At 34.9% G+C, this 22,168-nt stretch overlaps 1 protein-coding gene across 1 annotated transcript in view; it reads left to right on the plus strand.

Moving 5' to 3' along the window:
* Window positions 1-1,627: 1,627 nt before the first annotated feature.
* GRIK2 (glutamate ionotropic receptor kainate type subunit 2) overlaps window positions 1,628-22,168 on the plus strand; it is a 253,600-nt gene continuing 233,059 nt past the window's right edge. The window contains exons 1-2 of the mRNA XM_088533518.1: window positions 1,628-1,665; window positions 20,163-20,330. Coding sequence (XP_088389644.1) covers window positions 20,195-20,330 — 136 coding nt within the window. The 5' untranslated portion in view covers window positions 1,628-1,665; window positions 20,163-20,194. The remainder of the gene's footprint in view (window positions 1,666-20,162; window positions 20,331-22,168) is intronic.

Raw genomic sequence — 22,168 nt, forward strand, 5'->3', positions numbered from 1 at the left:
TGATAACAGAGGTATGGTTGTGAACTAGGAGAGTAACTAATGGATGATCACAATGTGAAGGCCCTAAAACTACACATCCATGAGGTTGCTGGCCGTAGCATTTGGTGTTCTCTGTCCTCAGAATGGGAGGTAACTGGTGAACAATCATCTCAGCATTTAGTAGGTTTATGTCCAGCACACAAATGTCTGGATTTTTTATATTTTATGTGCAACTCATCAAATCTACTAGTGTTGTTAATTTATAATTAAACTTTCCTGTGCTCACTTTTTTAGTCAGAACATATCCATATCATGAGAGGCTTGAAAGCAGATAGGACTTTTGATGCTCTGAGTCTGACAGGTATTGCAATAGTGGGTTTAGAAGCAGTGACAGAAAAATATTTCTATTCAAACAGAAAAAGTGAAAGGGTGTGAAGGATTTGAATAGAATAATATTGGTAGTACTGTAAACTTGACTTTAAGGTGTTGTTTGGAAGGTCCTTACTAAACATGTGCAGGCACACTAGGAAATAAATATCACTCCTCAGGTACCTGCCTTTGTGGACATCTAAAATATATCCTTTTTTTTTTTTTAGTGCTAGATACCTTTCTCAAAAAGGCTTGCCAAGTATTTTTATAGTTATGCAGTTAAAAGATGTAGTTTTAATACCTAGTTGAACTACATTCGTTCTGAAAAACTTAAGAAAAGGATGAACAAAGATTCTGCATGGCCTCCATGTAAGAAATAATTCAGTAGGATACTTCTCATAGCCTAGAAAAAAGAGCCATTGAATGGTTTTATAATAGAGGCCTGAAAAATAATGAGTAGCATGTACAAGGTGAATATAAAGGTGAATATAGGATGACTGTTCACCATTTCTTCCAACGCAAGAGCTAGAAGACATCAAATGAATCTAACACACAGCAGGTTCAGTGGAATTTCCTGCTACAAAACATTGTAGATACTAGACATTCATGTGTTCAAACAGTGACTATATTTAATGCTTTTTATTCCATGTATTTGCCCACAGAAACCTTGAGTTCATCAGACCTCTGAGGCCTGAACTCACTAAATCCTGGGAGAAGAAAGCTCTATGTGCACTCCCCCACCTGTCTTTTTCCTGGGAAATGATCATTGGCTCTTTGTGGTGAGGGGATATTGTGTTAGACAGATCTTTGATCTGACATGGATAGCTCCTTATATAATAGTTAACTGAATCCCTAGCTGCGATGCACTTTTGTACATTTTGTGTATTGTTATGTCACTATTGTGTGTTATCTTGTGTACAATAGCAGTTAAAGGATTTGGTAGGAAATTGTTGTGCACTCTCCAGATGTGGCCTCAGCAGGGCTGAGTAGAGAGGGAGGATCACCTCCCTCAGCCTTCTGGCAGTGCTCTTCCTAGCACACACCAGGCCTTCTTGACCTTCTTGGCCACAGGGGCACATTGCTGACTCATGGTGCACGTATCCACTAGGAAGTGCATACCAGGCCTTCTTGACCTTCTTGGCCTTGGGGCCACATTGCTGACTCATGGTGAACGTGTCCACCAGGACTCGCAGATCCTTTTCCACACAGCTGCTTTTCGGTAGGTTAACCGTCAGCCTGTGCCAAAGCCAGAAAGTGTGGCTCAGGTAGAGCTATCTTACAAATTCTTCAAGTACAGTAACTGCAAGAACAGAGCTGGTAAGGAAAGACTGATAATACCTATTTTAAAATTTAATTACAAAAAAGGAACTTAAAGATAAGGCAAAGTTCATTTTTCTCTCCTGTCTGCTCTGTTTGAAACTGGTCTGAGCTTATAGAAGGGAATAATTTGACAGTTTAAAAACACAGATTCAAGTATCTCCCTCAGGCACCTTGAATATTAGCTTGTGGTGGATTCCTTGAAGCTAAATTATGGCTTCTACTGGTAGTGTGCTGTGTAATGACATTTCTTCAAGTGTGATTTTTAAACACATATGTTATTTTATTGTTATATTGAGGCTTTTTTTCTTTTTTTTCTGTCTGAAAAAAAAATCTTCTCTTAAAATTTAAACTGTTTCCCATATTTAGCATGACCAGAAATGATAGCTTTATCTCAGCTTGTTTATAAGCAGCTTTTTGAGACAGGAAGACCGTTTTACTCTTCAGAAATTGCAGAGATTACTATATCCTTTATATTTTGAGAAGGGGAAAAAAAAACCTCTTGCATCTACTTTCTCACTTCAATTCAAAATAAACAGGGCTACCTCCCATCCTTTCTCTTCCCAGTGCTGTCAAATTGTGTCTGGAGTTTTAATTAAATTAAAGCTGTATATTGTTTCTCCTGGCAATTAAAAATTATTATATCTAGTGACCATGTAATCCTCAACAAAAAGGAAAAAAAATCTGTAGTGCAGATTTTACAAACTACTGTAGTTTGTAATTTCAGCAATGATATGTTTATTATATTAGCCTGATTCCACACACACTATTTTTTTTCAAGTGTAAAGAGGGAGAAAGAAGGAATATTAATTAATTACTTCTCCTGTATTTTAATTGTTATTGAAGCCCTGGCAATGATGATGTTTTCAAATGAAATGGAATTGTAACATCAGTGAACAAGGTATACCTTTTTTTTTTTTTTTTTTTTTTGGTGTGATAGGGTATTTGAGTTTGGCTTCCAGTATTCACAGTTCAAACATCTTTGGGAATGCTGTGCTGTCTATGCTTATGCTGGATGTTTGTGTCTAGAAGGTCTGACTGCTATGCTAGTGGGGAATTTAAAACTCCCATATACTGAGCACTTTGTTGTCATCATATATCTCTAAATATATCAAACACTGGTTATTAAAAAGAAAAAAAACAAAGGTACACCAGATACCTGCCTTAAGGCTCTACTTTTATATATATATATCCTTACTGTTATTGTATAATCAATAAAGAATACTCTGAAGATGTATTATTAATAAAGTGGTAATGGGCAAAGCAATAAGGGATCATTACAACCATCTTAAAAAAACAGCTTGCTTTGTAATGTCAGATTTTTTTTCTAACCAAACCGCTTTCTCATTCCTAGATAGCATGTGTGAATTTTAAGAAGAAATTGTTAATGACCATATTCCATGTGTACAGTTGTCCAGAAGATAAAGGAATTAATAAACTTGAGGGAGTTTCTTGTTTATTTATGAAACTAGAATACACTTTATTTATCATACACAAATGTTGTTTGCAAAGGTATTGGCTAATTTATTTTCCTAGAGGAGGCAAGGCTGCACTTTTCAGGATGAAGTGAAAGTGTAATGAAGAAATTCAGGTTTATTTCCTCTCTTGGTAAATTTTCGCTTATTCTAAATAAGAGTCATGCAAAAGAAAAAAAAATATATACCTGTATATAGAAAAAATACCTCTGTACTTTAGTGGAACTTAAAAATGATTAGTCAAGCAGATATTGTGGATAGAACAATGGAAAATAAGCCTAGAATAGAACATAATTAGAATAGAACAGAACTGGAATAACTCAGAGAGTTGGAAAGTTGTGGAATATGCAAGCTGGAAAGCTGTGGAATAAGCTACTTATCAATGTAATTGTTAATTGCTAATGTAGAGAGGAAAATACAATATTCTACTCACTTATTAAGCATCTCCTTTAGCATATCCGTGCTCTCTAGTTTGGACTTCCCTCAAGTCTCTTCTACCACAGTAATTTCTACCATATGGCCAATTGCTGTCCTTGTAAAGAGCCACTATTAGTGCTGCTATTTTGTGTGTTTCACAATCACTGCAAGCCCAACTACTCAGTCTATTTTAGCTCTTTGCTTTGGGAGATGAAATCTTGACTGGGGCTTGAGAATTTGATTGAGGGAACATTTGCAGGCAGGGTTCATTTTCCTACCTGTTTTCTCCTTCTTATTACTTTTTATAGCCTCCTTTGGCCCTAAACTTTGATGGGAAGCTATTTTGTGAGCCTAGTTATGGTGCCATAGGTGTGTCTCAGCATTTACAGCAGTGGTTGTTTTGTGTGATAAAAATTCTGCACTTTTCGGAGAAGATGAGTCTTTATAAGCGAATAAGTAGAAGATGAAGGTCAATAATCACAGATAATCACAGCAGATAAATTCAAAGCATTCACAGTTCATTTCTATGACTTTTTAAAATTTTATTTTTATACAGTGTAATGCCAATATTTTATCATTTTTTATTTTTGTTTTCATTAAAAGCTTTCAGCCCAAGTCAATATAGAATTGCACTTCTGGATTTTTCTTTTATGAAATAATGAATTAAGGTTATGATTGTTAGGAAAAGAGCACAAAACTAAAAATTCCAAATTAATGATTGCCCTACCACATAAGGGAGGGAAAGCAGGAGATGCCAAGTACTTTGCAAATCTAGGACCTGAACTTGTAGAATTTCTAAAAACTACTTTACTAAGGTCTGCAACAAGTATTTATCTCCCTTTTAGAAAATATGAGCAAATCTCGGTAGAGGGGGAAAGACTTTGCTTCTTGGGATGTATTTTGTTGCCGCGGTATATATTTTACTCTTCTTAGTAATAACTCAGATTTTTCATTGCTTGTTGATTGGTACATACTTTAGAAGTTTGAGGAGAAACTAAGCATTAAATATATGAAGTCTTCGCAAAAAAATCCCTTGGAATGCCAAAGAATAACTATGCTTGTATGAACACTGCTCAATCAACATGTTCTGGCGAGCTGCAGGGGTAAAGATTTCTATATGGTCCCATCTGAATTGCTTATTTCAGTTTTTCTTCTGTGATTCTATTAGTAACTGTACTTTTTGGGGGGTTGGGTTCCTTAAGGCTGAGAAACCTTGCTTGCCAAGCTGATATTATTTTTCATTTCTGCTTGTGATAATTTATTCCTAAATTATATGACCTTGTCAATGGCATTGTTGAACAGCCTGCACAACATATGGGCTATAGGCAGTCTGGCTCCACTGTTTTTACCTAGGTACAAGGCAGGCAGGTTGCCAAAGATGTGCAAAGCCACAAGTAGAGATGCTGTTTGTTCTCATGCATTCTCTAATACAGATGGGTCTGGAACTAAGAGACAGCTTGCAAATATCAGTTCTGTCCATAGCTAACATGCTGCTGAACTGTTCAAGTGCAGAGTGGAGAAGAGAAAAACTTGGTATGCAGACAAAATGAAGCAGATGTTTGGATGTCGGAGTCCTGCAAGAGAGGGGCAGGGATTTACTGCAGTAATGGAGGCAGGCAGCTAGCACAGATTCAGTGGCAGGTGGTAACTGTCCTGCTGAAGCAAGCAGTCAGGTGTATTTAATGTTAAGAGTCTTCAGGCATCTTAATTTCACTGACAAATAAGGGGTTAAGGTTTGGATGCCCAGTAGCTGGGAGTGAGGTATGGAAGAATAAAGAAGTATATATGTGCTTGGGGAGAAATCCCTTCTGTTTTTTGCTTTGAGTATTTTACCTTTTCCCCCCTTTGTATTAGACAGCTGTTGAGAGGTTTTTTTTTTTTTTTTTTTTTTTTTTTTTTTTTTTAAATAAATCTCATGGTTGGTTGCTTCTACTTTCATCCGAAGCTGAGTGAAAACTCGCACACACTTCAGTAGAAGTGTGCTCTGAGAGTTTTTGAAAATACCAGGCTATATTTGAGGCATAGCTGTTTTTGCAGATCTTCTTGACTTTCTTTGGTGTTTGTTATTTTGATGCTCTTCATCAAGTCTTTCTGGGTTCATTTTTCTCCATCTAGCCCTCTAATCTCCCCTTAAGTATTCATTTTTGCACACTCTTTTCAGGTGGATTCCACTACTGGTGTAGTCTTTGTGGGCTATGATATAATGCTTCAACTCAAATGTATTGTATTGCAGATTTGTGAACCATCATGTTTAGGTTTTTGTTAGTTTTTTTTTGATACTTTAAATGAAGTATACTTGCCAATAATGCCTTGACTTATTTCTTCCACTGCACCTACATATGCTTTCATTGTTGTTTTTGTCTTCTTTTAATTTAATCTGTTTTGTCGACTGCTTGTTATTCCTATGTTTTGTAGCAGTTGTAACACCTTCAAGTTCAGGTACTGTGCTAATGTAATTAATGTGCATTTACTCTCACTTAAGAGGGGTAAATAGAATAGATCCTGGCATTGATTCTCAGGACAGTTATATTGCCTTTTACTACCTTTTATTAATGGCTTTTACGCCTGTGAGAGGTTCATGTCCCAGAGAAACTGAAATAATTTTTAAGTTTATAGTTGTGAAATGCTTTGTCAAATGTGCCTTTTTAGTAGTGTACATGTGATGTGCATTAGCTCTTTCTACTCAAAATTTGTGGCAGTAACAAGTTCTGACTAGAAGAAAAACAAAGCCATTTTTATAGCTTAGTGCTGCAACATTACAATGCTTATGGAGTAGATTATATCTTTCCCTCACTGCCAGGGAATCTGACTGTAGAGGACAACATAGAAGTCACAGGAGAAGGCAGGGAGAAACAGCAATGTGTATGTGAGTGTGTGGCCATCAATCCCACACTTACTGAATGAAGGCAGAAGTGATTGTCACAGAGTATTGTTGCCTCTCTTGTACCACAGGATCTTCTCATCCCCATCTCTGGTGTAATTAAAATTGTACATGAGACCAAGCAGGAATTGATTTGACCTGTGGGTACATGGTTTATCCAGAATAACTACTGACAGGATAAGAGGAGATGACCTTGAGCTGAGTCAGAGGAAGTTCAGGTTAGATATTAGGAAAAATTTCCACACAGAAAGAGTAGTCAAGCATTGGAACAGGCTGCCGGAGAAAGTGGTGGAGTCACCATCCCTCGCATTGACAAGAAACATGTAGATGAGGTGCTTAGGGACATGGTTTTACAGGATAGTGTTGAAGGGCTTACAGTTGGACTTGATCGCAAAGGTCTTTTCCAACCATTATGATTCTATGATTTATGAACTATTACTGTAGTAATCTGCCTCCACGTTTGTACTCTTGCATGAAAAATACTGGATCCCTACGTCTAAAGTACTGCATTCTCTTAACCTGATGATGTGAAAGGACAGATCTTAGGCTTAGATCTACCTGAGTAGAACAACTGTGTACATGTATTGTTCTGTGTCTGGTGAAAAATGTTATCATGGAGCTGAATGAAGACGGTCTCTGACTTAAGTCCTTGCAAATTTTGACAATGACCTTTTAATCTATGGTGTAAAAATTCAAATATAGAAAGCTCATCTTTAAAATTATGTTATTAATGTAAAATCTAAACTTTCAGAGCTCTGATTTAGTAAAAAAGAATAGAACAAATAAATATAATCCAAAACCTACTAACTGAATTTAAAGAAATTTGAGTCAAAGAATAAAATCTTCCTGGAAAGTGGATGGAAAAACTGATCAGTCTAAGGATATTATTTTATTAACAGGCAGACAAACATGGGCGCTGTGTCCTCACTCCCATCACTCTGATTTAAAATGATTTACTTAGGTTGCTTACACGACGGAAGGAATTTGAAATCACTGAAGGCTTTTGAGATGGTTGCCTCATTCTTTTTTACACAGTATATGCTTCTATTTTCTTTTATACTTGGGTAAATAACTACACTGGCAAAATCAAAAGTGTAGGTTGGAGGTTAGGCTTCAACTGAATGAAAATTAGTTTAAAAAATATCTTAAATTTCACAGCATGTACCTATGTATGTACATGACAGTGAAAGAAAAAATGCAAATAAAATGAGTATCTAAGGTACCACATATACTTAGAAAACAACTTACTTGTACAATCAACTGAGAAATATTAAAAAATACAGAAAATGTGAAAGTTTAATTCTCCTATCCATACTGGTACCTTTCAGGAAACAGAATAAATGAGTCTTGTTTTGTTTTCCAGTAAACCTGTTGCCAGACAATATGTTACACTTTATTGTTTCCATGACATGAGCAGCATTTCAACTAACATGTCACTGTTCTCTCTGAACAGGCCTTTGCACAGGTTTGACACACTGCAGATTTGAATTTCATTATAAAGACACTAATGTTAAAGGTTTATATAAATCAATATGAAATTCTAGAAAATCTAATTTTCCCAAAAATGGTCAGTAACAATTATAGATTCGTAATTGCAGATGATGCTACTTAAATATATATATTTAATTATATCATTAGCTGACATGTCCATGATAAGTTAATCATGATATCTTTGTAGTAGAGTGATTTGCTTTTACCAGGACAGTGCTAAAGAAAACCTGCCACTAACTGTCTGGAAAAAGTGTGATTTGTGAGCATGTTTTACAGAATACTACTTAGAAAGAAAACACTGTGTAAAATCTTTCACTTTTGATTAGTAGGGGAAAACAGTCAAAAGGTCTTTCATAGTGTAAAACAGATATGTTATCTGTTTTAAAGTATGGTTAATCTTTAACATAAAATAATTAAATCGCAATAAGGAAGAAGATGGTATTCTGTGATATTGGAACAAATGCTTCTGTCTTTGTTAAAAGGCAGTTCAGTAACAAAGGGTAACTGTTAAAGAATAAGAAATAAACACACTGGAGAGTAAATATGAAATGAATTAAGAATAGACAAATGTATGGTGTTAAATAATTCAGACTATAAGATCTTCATAGTCCATTAATTGCTTATGTGCATTATCTGCATACTCACATGCAGATACATATACTCCCTTTGAGCAGTCGCTATCAACCATTAATATCTCTCTTCTTATGCTGGGTGGGAAATTCAGCAAATTCTTCTTATGGGTGGGAAATTCAGCAAAAAATTACTCTCTTTTTTGAAGGGTTTGCAAGTTGAGGTTTGAATTTAATGCAGACTGAGTAATAGCCCTATGTATAGATTTATATTTTGTGCATCATCTTTCAAATGGCTGCCGAAATAACATTTTAATTGTTCTGTAGGGAAAAGTTAATGAGGTTCCCCTGCAGGAAAGCATTAAGGCTTATGCAAGTTAACCATAATTTTAAATTTTATTAAGAAATGGCTTTATCCCAGTTCTTTGCTAAATCTAGTTGAAATCTTTCCAAAAGTAATTAGTAAAGCTTTTATGGTTAACCATCTTACATGGTGCAATGTGTTTGAAGCACTCAATTTTCTTTTAAATTTGACTGATTTTAATGTGCCCTCCCCCCCCAGTAATATGTGAACAGGTCATATAGGTTATATCATAGAGATTTATATTACATATTTGTATTATATATGTATATATTTAAATTTAATTGTCTCTGACCTTTCTACTGGTTGATTAATTCTAATATTTCAATTCATATATCACTAAAGAAAATTTTATTTGGAGTATTATCTGTCAGCTATGCTTGAGAAATCTTAAGTATTTTAGACAAGCTACTGGTGATAAGCAAAGACATCTCACTGCCATAAACATGTAATGGAGAAAATTTGGATAGCAATTTCAAAGATGTTCGCAAAATGCAATGTTGGGTAGACTTGTGGCACAGAATGTTGTTTGCTATAGATCACATCTTCGCATCATCAGAAAGTAGCAAAATTTCCTGGCTTCAGAAAGTGAAGCTCTAGATCCATTTTTTTGCTAGATCCTAAGTCTCAATTGCAGGACAGCTGTATAGGGATTATTATTATTATTATTTTTAACATGTCTTGTGCTATAATATTTTTAGGGTTTAGGTCATTTTTAGGGTTTAGGTCATTTTAGGTGGCTGACATCTTTATCCATTGCCTACTATACTAAAGCCTTCTCCTTGTTTGGTTTCCCCAAGTCATACCTCAGCATAAAGTGATAGTCAACTCTGAATACTTTTTAGCTATCGTCACATAAAACTTTCTAGTTCTTGTATTTGAAGAAACAATGCACAAGAAGCCTTACCCATCATCTGCATAATATGAATGGTTTTGCAGGCCTCTTTTTTATCCTAACACATCTCTTTTCAGGCTGAAGTATCCGTTCTCGATCATTCCTCAAATAAAATTCATTATATACTTTGTTGTCCTTCTCTTTACCTTTTTCAGATCTGGTATGTCATATTGGAAATGAAGATGATTTGATTCAGGGATCTGATACATGTGTCTCAAGTGCTTGAACTCCCCTTTTTGTCAAAGGAAGTTAGCACAGGAGATGGTTTCCATTCGATTGAATAAGGATAAATGTCTAAAGGAGTTTCAGACCTCCTAGATTTCAGAGCCACTGATGTGGGGCTGGTGGTTATGACAAGTGACCTGTGAAGGAGACATCCCTGGGCAAGAGACTCACTGGAAGCAAGAGGCTAAGAGGGGTAGCTGCCAGCTTCCCGAATAGCCTCAATGCCTGTGTATTGTGTATATACGAGTATTCTGGCTTAAAGAAGTATCTACCTTGAAGAATTATACAAGAAATAATAAAAAGGAAGAGTTTCTTTAGATAAGACATATAAAGTATACCACTTTAACAGTGGTGTACACTATATACAGTTAATATATCCCATGAATAGTATTTATATAAAGCAGGTTGCATAGCTATGCACTTTCCTGTGAAAACCAAATTTCCATTTTTCCCAAGAGGCTTCTAATTCAGTAATTAGAACTTAATTGTCAAATTAGTGAACAACTTTTTAGAGCATAATTATCATATTGGCTGATAACTTCTTAGAACTTAGTCTCTTAATAAAATAAAATGTCTACTTTTAATTGATGATCAGTCTAAATGTAAACTGCATACAGCTGGTGTGGAATTTTGGGATATAAATGAGAGAGAGTGGAAGGATATTCTGTGGAAGTATCATTTCTCCTTTACTTCCCATACCAGTAGTCAAGAATATAAACGCTGACCCTTGTACGGAGGAGATAGTCGGATAATTGTAAATGAGAGAGGAGTGCAAAATTCAGTATTTCTCTATTTCAGATCCAATGTTTCCTCCTTGTGCTTCTGAACAATTTGCTTTCCTCTTCCCCTTCAAATAGTATTTCTAAAGGCTGCAAATTAAAAGCAATTGGTTTTGTCACTAGAAAAGCTGATCAGAATCTCTGAAATGTATCATAGTGAAACAGAACCTCTTGTGTCTCATTAAACATTTTTGCTTATTTACTTCAAGTTCCCACTAGAATCTGTTCTCCACATGAATCTGCTGTAAATTATCAGTTTGGGAACCACTCAACTTTCATACAACTGAATGTACTTTTTGTTAATATTTATGATACTAATTGGATGGCTTTAGAAATATTTTAAATCTATGGCAAAAAAAGTTTGTCTTTTGTGTAATATTTAGAAGGAAAAATAGTAAATAACATCTTCCAAGAAGCTTTAAGTTGTATAATTATCTTCCTTATTATTTACAGAGTAGTTATAGTACATTTCATTCATTTCTTTTGGAGAGCGATGACTTAATTTCTTCAGCTGACATGTCATGTTAGCTTGTGACACCCAGCTGCATAAGTCATTGTAGGTTATATTACATGCAGCATGCTTTATTATTGGTGTAACCTATGAAATAAATGAGCTCAGTGACTCTGAATAAATGTGTTTTTAAGACTCTAAAAGTAAATTTGCTCAGTCTGGGAGCAGATGAACATAATATCTCTGCCTTTGACGATGAGAGGTCTTTTTGTTTTCTTGGAAATTTTATCTGTAGTACTTAATACTTGTGTGCTCACGCTTATTTATGAACTCATGTGTATGATTTTTTTTTCTTTTTCCCCTGAATGAAGACTCAAAGAAATCGCTCAGAAACTGCAAGACTGTGTAATCCAAGCAGCTGATGCAGTAGAGACAGCAGAACATGTGTTTTCCAGTTGTCCAATTATACCTCCTAGTCTTCTGGAAGTAACTCCTACATTTTGAATAATAATCCTCTAGCAACGTGTACTGTATTTTTATTAGGGTAATGATACTTACAGAAAAAATATTTTGGTCTGTGTCTAAAATTAAAGTATAATGTCATATTTTATTTCTAAAGCTACTGAGAAATTGTGGATAAAATTTACTTACGGTTAGACTCCCTCGTTTATGACTTCTGAAATGTGGATCTAGACACAAGCCAGCCTTTGAGAAAATGAATGAATAGCAGTCACTGTGAGCCTAATACAAAATTTGTTTTTATTTATGGTCTACATGGAGAGGTCAGGGACTTCAGTTTTTATCAATGTTCTGGTATGTTTTATGACTGTTCCCAGACTAAAATGAAATGGTCTCTGATCTGTGAATCTTTAGCCCTGTTAACAGGAAAGTTTGAAGATAGGGGTAGTTATAGGGATATCTACCCTGTAAATAGACAGATGTCTATTCCCTCCCCTTCTTTCCTCCTCCTGCCCTCTCAAAAAGGTTAGGGAAGCAGTAGTTGTAAGACAGTTTCAAACATTTTGATAGCCAAAATAATTAAAGGTACCTTTTAGCAAAATCTCATGGTGCTATTTTGTTGTTTTGTTTTGTTTCCTTTACAGTAGAATAGGTTCCTTAACAGTGAATAGATAATGGCATTGAAATTAAATAAATCATTTAATAAAACAGTGTGTCAGAGAAGGCTAATGTGCACCCTTAATACGGGAAGGCTTCAGATAGTATTTTGTACTGTGTGCTTTGTACACATTGCTCGTTAATGCTCATTAATTTGCCTGTCACCTGTAGTCATAATTCGTCAGATATTACAATTGAAATGGGCAGTATTGATAAGCAGAGATGCCAGCAGATGGATATTTTTGTATGTATGCTACATATGTCCAGTAACGTTAATCTTTTAATACTGTTTTATTTATGACATTCAAAACATACTTGCTAAATGCATGTTGATGAAAGGTAAGGTTCAGACACAAATGTCAGTTGTCACATCTGACTTAAAGCTGGTATTAGAACAGATCTATGTTATTCTTAAAATATAATTTTAATGATGCTCATAATCATTTGAATGTGGATATGTCTTTACCATTAAATATCCTTTGCACTATCTGAACTGGATACTGAACTGGTAATGAATTTTTGTGCAAATAAGATCCAGGCTTATTATTTCCCCATACACATCACATTTAAGAGAGAAGAGGAAAAAAAGAGAAGACCCTTTTTCTTCTGATATGTAATTTAACACTAAACAAGGGGGATAAAATTAGCATCAACCATATGCTCAGCTGTCATAATATACATTCAGAAAATATATAGTTTTATTTGTCTTAAGTTTGTGCATAATTCAAATCTTTAAGACAAATATCTCTTGAAATACCTATTTTGTGTAAATAACCTAAAATATATCTCAAAAGATAATTTAGATGTTAAATGTAATGTATTTGATACTGTAAAAAATGTAGGGTTCTGTGCTAATGCCTTCATATACTGATTTTACTAATATGTTTAACATAAATTATATCTCATTTCAAGTCTGTCAAAACATGTTACTGATTTTCCAATAATGATGCCTCTTTTGCAATGTTGTTAGACGTTTGTTGCATCTAGTTGAGATATTTGTGATTCAGTTAAATTTCTACGTGTCCAAGGTCACATAAGAAACCAGTGGCAATGGAAATAGACCACAGAATTTCCAGCTCCTATTTCCTCCCTTGAAACCCTACATACGCTTAGTAGGGCTAAGGTCATTTCCCAGAGTGGCTAATCCACATAAAATGGTGTTCAAAGTCAAATAAATATTTTTGTATATTAGATGATCTTTTTTTAAGATTCAGAAAGGTTATGATATTTCTAAAACAAGTAATAAAACCATGATCTTGCCCAGATTCACAAGGTATATTCCAATATAAAACATTAATTTATATTGTTATATGGAAAATGTTGTAAAGAGGAAAATTTTTAATTTACTTTAAATGTCTTACATGAAAGTGATTAATTGTTTTTAATTCCGCTCCAGAGCAAAATAAATGGCTAAGATTTTATTCCATATTTGCACACGGCAATGCTGGCAACCTTTTATGGAGGTCTTTGAGTCACCTCTTTCCACAGCTTTTCAGTTCCAAACCAACCTAAAACAGCATAATCAGTACAGCTGGTAATACCCGTGATTAGGGCTTAAATGTGTTCAGGAAGCAATCCAAATCAGTCTTTGTAGCATAGCACCTACCATGCCCCTGTTTCTGATATCATCTGTGCCACAGCAGTGGTATTTTGGGGATGTCAGATGAGCCTCTAGTTACTTTGGGCTATGCCTGCAGTTGAAGAACTGCAATCCTGTCACACTTCTGTAAAGATCACGCTTCTTCTCCAGAAACATTTGTGCTGCTAGTAATATGCTTTGACATTTTACTCCTTTGCATATAGGGCCACCTATGTTCTCTTTGGCTCTGATTATTAAATGGTCGGTACAAACTTTGGATGCAGCAGACACACTTTAATGGTAAGATGCCTCCTAGAGGTTATGATTCTCTGATTGTCTCTGGAAAAAAAAACTTATTAAAAATTCTTTATTGCAGAGACATTTTCAGATACTCTTTTCACCTTTCTGCCTTTCATCCAGCTTAATTAATTTGGGAGTGAGTGTTTTCTGAATGAGATAATCAGAATAACAGATTTCTATTTGTCACATCATGATCAGATGCTGGGAAACATGGTTATCTTACATTCTTATATTGTGTACTGATCTGAGGTGAGGATTGGGAAACAAAACAGTTTAAAATCTATTTAACTTCATATAGACTTATTAGTATTATCTAAATGTATCTATATGTTTTTAAAGTAGAATGGTGGGAGGAAATATTCCAGGGTAGGAATATATTGTTTTTAGAAATAAAATACTTTCCAGGCTTTCGCTCACCTGAACTTAAGATACAGGTTTACATTATTGTATCTTAAATACTACTGTATTACACAAAATGGTGTTCATACCATGTTGTGACTGATGTTGAGTGTTTGTGAAAACCTTTATCTTCACAGCTGTAGGTAAATATGGGCAGAATGTTACATGATAATAATATGGCTATAAAGTTAAAAATTAAAGCTTTTAAAAATGATTAGCCTGTGTATACAGTGAGACCTTTATAAATTTGTTTTGATATTAGAAAAAAAATGCAACTTAATTAGAAACATTTATACCATAAATCATCTTACATCTTCCTACAGGGAAATCATGCTTAAAACTGAAATTATGATTAATGTTGTTTCCATAACTTCATTAATGTCAACAATGTTGTATTAGAGTGAATTAGTGTTTAATTTTTTTTCCTCTCCTGATATCATATTTGGAAATTACAGTGTAGTAAATTTTTTTACTGCCAAGTTGTGGAAGTTTTACTGCTGTATATGTGGTTAATACAGTGGCAATTATACTGGAAAATACTTTATTTCAAACTCAGTAATTCAAAGTAGTCTGTAAGGTTTGTTTCATTTGATTCCTCTGAGTAAGACTTGAGGTAATGCAGCCTTCTGTTATATATTGAAAGGTTTAATTTTTCCAAGAGCACAGGTTGTAAAATAGCCTGTAGCTACTGTTATTAAATAGTGTTCCTTTCCATTGAAACAAACTTGGGAACTCTCCTAGAGATAAAGGAAAAAATCTTTGATTTAGTATCAGCTGTGTGTGTTATAGCTCTTGTTCATAGTTGTACTTGGATGATTCTGAAGATTGCTTGAATGTTGATGATTTCAAGTTTGTAGGAGTACCTCTCAGGTTTTATGAGACTCATCTGTTCCAAAGTTCTGCATCTGGAAGAGGAGAAGAGATTTATGAATAACCTGTTCTGGTCCTTGTACTCATCAAGAGATTTTGTGTAGCTAAGCACTTAGGTTCTTTCTGCCTTTTTTTCTTTTCCTCCAGATACTTACGCAGAGATAACCACTCAAAGGACACATGGTGGCTCACAGAATAGAATAGGAGGAAAATAAAATGGAAAATCTAATAGAAAATAAAATAGAAAATAAGATAAAATGGGGGAAGAAAAACCTCAAACCTATGCTGTTTTTGTGTAATGGAAATACAAAGCTGATTAATTCTTAAAGAGTAATTACCCTATTATTTCAACTTAGATAGCTGATGAGAGTTAGAGAGAATCTTCTTTTGTTGTTTTGCAGTGTTTTTACGTGATGTGTGGCAAGCTTGTTCTTACCCTAGTATTCTGTTCAGGAAAACTAATTTGAAAATTGGATAGAACTTTATCTTTCTTGACTAAAAATGTCAAATCTTGCTCAACTTTTTTGGTAGAAACGGCTCACTTTTTTCTTTTGGATATTTGCAGAACAAAATTTTTTGGAGTTCTTTCCCGTATAACTTCAAACCATTTCAGATTTTTATGTTGATTGAAAAATAATAAGGCTATTTTGTCTACATTAGGAGGAGTAGCCTCTATATAAATTGCCTGTGTTGATAAACTATTACCGTATGACACCATTAAAGCAAATTCAGCATTAAATAGGTTTTTTCCTGCCCCTTTAAAGTCTTCTCTCTGTTTTAAGGTAGCAGTGAATGTTCAGCCATTTCATCTAGGATGCGCTGTGTACGAGAAGTGATACTGCTGCTGCTTTCAGTCCATATGTTGGGTTAAAGACAAGTCCCAATACCTGCGTTTTTCAATCTGTTATAGAAAGATAGGCATTGGCTTGGCTGCTTGTCCATATGCGAATGGCAAGATTTATGACTCTTCTGCCTGCTTATCTGAGAGCATGCAGTGTATGCCTCAGTTAGATTATTAATAACGCTATCCTAAATGAAAGGTACAACAGCCTGTTTGGGAGGGAGCAACAATGCTCAATATGTTATAGCAGCTTCTGAAAACTAATATCCCTCTATAACTGAGTATAGCAGAAAAGCAGAGCCAATACTTTTTCTGCACTTTCTTTCCATATTGTAGAAAATGCAGTATATTTTGCATCTAGTCTTCCATAATGTAGTTGGTGGAATCACTTCTTTTAAAAATAACTTCATGTATTTCTTGCTACTATTGATGTATTAAATGAACTTTGTTAAAAAAAACATGAGAACACAAGTGCAAGAGCAAGAGAGTTTAAAGTTATCAAGAGAGCTAGATGTTTCTACTTGCATCTTATAAAAATATGGATAAAGCACTCTTTAAAACTACCCACTCCTGTCAATGTCTAAACTCTTTTATGTGCCTTTGCTGAACATCCCAAAAATAGCTATTTTGTGGCTGTATTCAAGTACTGAGAATACAGTCACGTCTCTGCTGAAGTTTAGCAGCTGAGTTAAAAGATACCAGGGCCTGAGTACTGGGTTCCTGATCCATCTTTTCTCTATTTGTATAAGGACAGGTATTTGGCGGACCAAGGCTAGCAACAATTTTCCAATATGGAGCAGCTTGGCACTTTCATCTTGTGTGCATTATAGTAGCATATGGTATATTTTGGGAACCAGCTAATTAGAGACTCTTCTTTGTGTGAATTTTATAGGCTAGAAGATTACTACAAAATATCAAGCTTGACCATTTAGCCTGTGTTCTGCTAGTGTTCCTAGAAGCTTAGTGGAAGTTTGTCTCAGCAACCTACATATTAGAAGATTGATAGAAAACAGTGATTTTTTTGGTCAAACATTTACTCCTCTGGTCTTACTATCTAGCATAAAATGTGAAGATATTCAGAAGCAGGAGCAAGAGGCTAAATCTTGCTCCTTCCTAATAGGAAGACAGCCCAAACAGGTGGTTCTAGTTCTTTTTTTGCTCTGGAATGGAAATTTATCCTGATGCAGACTGATCATATGCTGCCAGGCTTGCAAGGGATACATTTATCCAGAGGATACATTTATACATTTATACAGAGGAAGAAACCCCTAAATGAAGCACATGGGAAAATTATAGATTCTGTTGCCACTCACAGGAGATAGGGACTTTGACATCTTCATAAAATTGTCTTACTTTGTGGTGGACAGTTTCTACCATTAGGAACTACTCTGATAACAGAGGTCAAAATCAATGGCTGCATCTTTGAGAGGGAATTCCCCATTTTATATGTTTAGAGACGAACAGAAGAAAAAAATATAGAAATAAAGAAAGAAGATTATGTCAAGCTTGAGATAAATCGAAATTAAAGGAGAAAACTTTCCAATGTAAAAATTTCAGGCAAGAGAAAGGGAGATGGTATTGTTCATTTCTTTTTATGAATCCATTGTCTCTGAGAATATAATCTTCTCTTTCTAAAAGTTGCTTGTGTGATATCTCTTTATATGTATGTATTTGAATAACTGTTTCCCAGATGTCTTAGGAAAGCCTGTAAAATTTATTTTACTTCTGATCATATTCAATGAAAACATTTCCATTTTGTTGACAGTTAATATCTATACTTAATCATTTATTCACTAATCGTGTGTTTTCTACAACAATTTAAATAAAATCCCCAAATGGGAGTAGAATTCTCTTACATGTCACCGTTTGACTTAGAGTGTTTAGATGTGGTAAGCCTTAAAGAGCACAGACTTGTCTATCAAATTGAGTTCTCCTAAATAAAGCTCTTCGTTTCTTCCAAAAGGAGGTTGCCTTTCATATTAATATTATCGCTCATATAAACATGTTCAGTTTTAATTTTTAGTGTGTACTGTGCTCACTTGTATCTTATCCAATTTCTTTTTTTCTAGCTTCTAAAGTATTGTTAATCTTGGTTACCTCTCCTATGATCAATCAGTTTTGATCATTTCCTCACCTGTCTAGATTTTTCTCAGGCATCTGCCATCCGTGCCTCATTTTCACTTTTAACTTACTAATGTTTAAGTAGCTATTTGTCACTTCTCATCTCAGTGGTTAGTGTTCATGTTTTTAAATTAATATTGTTTAGGCATCTGTCCATAGGGCTCTCACCAGGATGTTAAAGGCTCATCTGCAGGAAAACAGTTAATGCCTATTCTCCATCCAGTAAGAAAAAACAGATTGAAAGAGGCAGGAGGCTTGCAAAACTCAAAGCCTTTTAGTATTTAATAATATTTGAAAAGGAGAGTTGTAAGTAAATACCTATTTTTTTTTTTTTTTTTTTTTGCAGCAGGAATGGTTTATCTACTCAGTTCTTCAAAATGATTGTTTATAAACTGATTGCAATTTGCTAAATTCGTCCTGATTCAAGTTTCTGAACATTTAGATTATGAGAGCTTCCTGCTGAGAAAGCAGTGAGTGTTGGATAAGAAATTTTTAGAAAAAACAAAGCCAGGTAGCAACATTACTTTACACATGAATAGCCATGAGCTAAGGCAAAGTAAACGGGAAATGTTCCTTTAATGCTTTGTAATAACGATCTTGTAATTAATGATCTTGGTAGGGTGGCCGTACACATGTGCCTGTACAATATTAGCTGGTGATAGATATCCTACAAATACTGTTTGTTTGTTTGTTTTGATACATTCTATGTCACCATAGTAAAGACCTTTAAACTACTTTTACAGTCATTGTATCCTTGACCTATCCAGATGCAAGAATAAATTATATTACCCCAGAGTATGTACTAATTTTCATTTCATGGACAATGATATCTGACTAAAGAGATAAGATCAGCTGTTGTACTGCACTGTTTGACAATGTCCTATTTGTTTCCCATAAGATAAAGGCTGGCTCAGAACCATCCTAGAATATGTCTCTTGTTTAAGGCACTTCCTACGCCAGCTATACTCCTTGTTTGGAGGATGTTGTGCTGTACAGTGGAACTTAAAGCAGACTGTATTTGCTGAGGTTTCTGTATTTGCTGAAAATGGGGTCCCATATGCGTAAGGCTCAGTACAGCTGAATCAGATTTTTTGCCCCTTACTCAACTTGTTTCTTAGCTCATACATCAGACTAAAATGTCTATATATCTTCACTTCGTGAGCTTGTTTGGAGAATCTCTGTGCCCTATCCCTTCATGTGTTTCATTTGCAATGAACTCTCCAGTTCACTGTGGCTTAAGGGAGTCTTACACAGAGCAGAAGACTCTAGTAATCCTATCCTCCACCATCCACAGGTCATGATTGATCTTTTAGTGGTAATCTCAAGTTTAATAATATTAAATAATTGTGTTCCTTGTCTTTCTCCCATTTTGCTTCTAAATAATGTGTTTATTTTCTATGGCCACTTTCTACTCATGTCAGTAAAATGCTGTATGGAAAACATTACAGGTTTTTTACAAGGTGAGTTTTTAAGACATTCTGAGTTTTTGTCAGTTAGGATTTGACCCAAATCTAACCTAAATCATGAGTTGTCTGAGAGTAGCTACACTGCGTCAGGTCTATTAAGTTAAAAATTTCAGGATGATCTTGAACTGATAAATAGAAATGTTTATTGGCTTACTGTAATGGCTTACTGTTCTCTTTTGCTTCTTTTTTTTTTTTTCTTTTTTTTTGCTTTCTTTTTCTTTTTTGCTTTCTTTTGTTTGCCTCTCTCTCCCTCATTACCAGGAGGCATTTTTGAGTGTGTGGAATCAGGCCCAATGGGAGCAGAAGAATTAGCTTTCCGGTTTGCTGTGAACACAATCAACAGAAACAGAACTCTCCTGCCAAACACCACGTTAACATATGACACCCAAAAGATAAATCTGTATGATAGCTTTGAAGCATCCAAAAAAGGTAACCTCTTACAAATTTAAAGTTTGTATGATTGGCTAAGATTTGATTTGTTCACCTACCTGAAAAAAGGTCTGTCCGAAAAGCCACGTGAAACAATCAAGGTTGTTGCTTTCATGGCGGACATCAAAATTGTGTTTTAAAGACTACTCTTTGAAGGATCTAATAGTAACTGTATGAAAATTGCATTATGTCATCTTGGCTTTTACTGCCCTTGTTCAAAAACTGTTTCTTTGTCTGAACATTTACAAATCTGAAATCAATTTTTTATCAGCTTTGTGATTAGAGTGTTTCAAAGACTAGGTCCTTTGGAATAGGAAAAAATTATCTCCATACTCTGCCCAAGAAAATGCTAGATGACTCCAACTTCTAGAAATTTTGGTAGAGGCTGTGAATTTAGCTCACAGCACTGAGCATTTTCTGGTGTGGCTGTGACTATATGTCGATACGGACCAATTCAGACTGGCTCATTTTAGAATTGTACTGATGTAGCAGAACCTGCCATCGTATGTGTACAGGTGTAAGTGGTATGTGTTTTACTTGGGGTGTAGTGTCTGCCTGCAGCGCCTCAGTGACTGACTTTTCCATAGAGTAACTATATGGAAATAGTTAGTGGAGTAGGCTTTTCCTGAACAGCAAGTATCTCGTAACGGGAATTGAAATGAATGTTTTAGAATCTCTTACAAGAGTAAGAGTTTAAATGTTTAAATGTTGCTATGTGGTCTGGTCCTAACAAGTTAATCCCAGGTATTCAAAACTGAAAGCAGTATACCCCGTAAAATTTTTGATTCTCCAGTGGACTAAGATGAATAAAAACATTTGATATGAAATTATAAATGCTAGCTAAGGAAAAGCTCTTGAGTAAGGATACATGTCAGGAGTACATGAAGTACTTCATACAAGTGGTGCATAGTGCTGATTAAAACTTCAATTTAGAAGTGGTAAGGATTTACCTTTAACCCTTCATGTTGTAACAAGTCTTGCTAAACTCATGTTTATTTGCTGAAGAAATCATTTTAACATAAGTATGTTTGTGTTAGGCCTGAAATTAGTATCTGTTTTATTTTTAAAAGTATATACATTTTATCATGGTAAGATGCTTTGATTTATGAAAAATATAATGGGCTAGTTTTTTTTGATGAGTAACACATTTTTATGAATAACAATGGTTTCTTTGTAGAGGAGAGTGTGAGAAAGAGGAGGAGAGAGAGGCAAATATCCATTTTAACACAGTATTTCTGAGTTATTATTATGATCCCTTCTTTCGCCTTTCCTCCCAATCTTCCAAATTCAAATTATTCTTATGTCCAGCACCTAGTCTTCTGTGAAATTTAATGGGACAAAGGGTAGCAGCCCCTCTTTGAAAAGCACTGCAATGGAAGACTGTTTCTTTCTATTCCCCAAGAAACAATAAGGAATGGAGAAATTTGTTCTGTAACCTCCGATTCATCAAGCTTTTCCTGAGACAACACAGGCAGCCTTCAGGTTTGCCTGAAGATGGAAGCTAGCCCTACTATTGTTATGTTGCTAATCCCTGTCAGAATGGAATAGCAGAAGTTAGTATGATGACATATGAATAACAATAGATTGAATATATTTACTATTCTCATTTGCATTCTGGGATGAGAATGTGGTCTTAGTTGTGACTAACTGGGCTATATCAAAATCTGTGTAATCTACCAGTGCTAATAGGTTTTTGCTTCATCAATTCACAATATGGTCAACTATATTTGTGCTGATAGGTGCTTTCGTTAGGAATCAAAGGCTAAAGTTTAGCATAAAATGTTTTAATTTATTATGGTGGTTCCAAATGTCTCTAAAGCAGGATTTTAACAATGAGG

The sequence above is a fragment of the Tinamus guttatus genome, unplaced genomic scaffold (genome assembly GCF_059628265.1).
Source record: "Tinamus guttatus ecotype Peru unplaced genomic scaffold, ASM5962826v1 Tinamus_guttatus_pri_ptg000506l, whole genome shotgun sequence".
Classification (NCBI taxonomy): Eukaryota; Metazoa; Chordata; class Aves; order Tinamiformes; family Tinamidae; genus Tinamus; species Tinamus guttatus.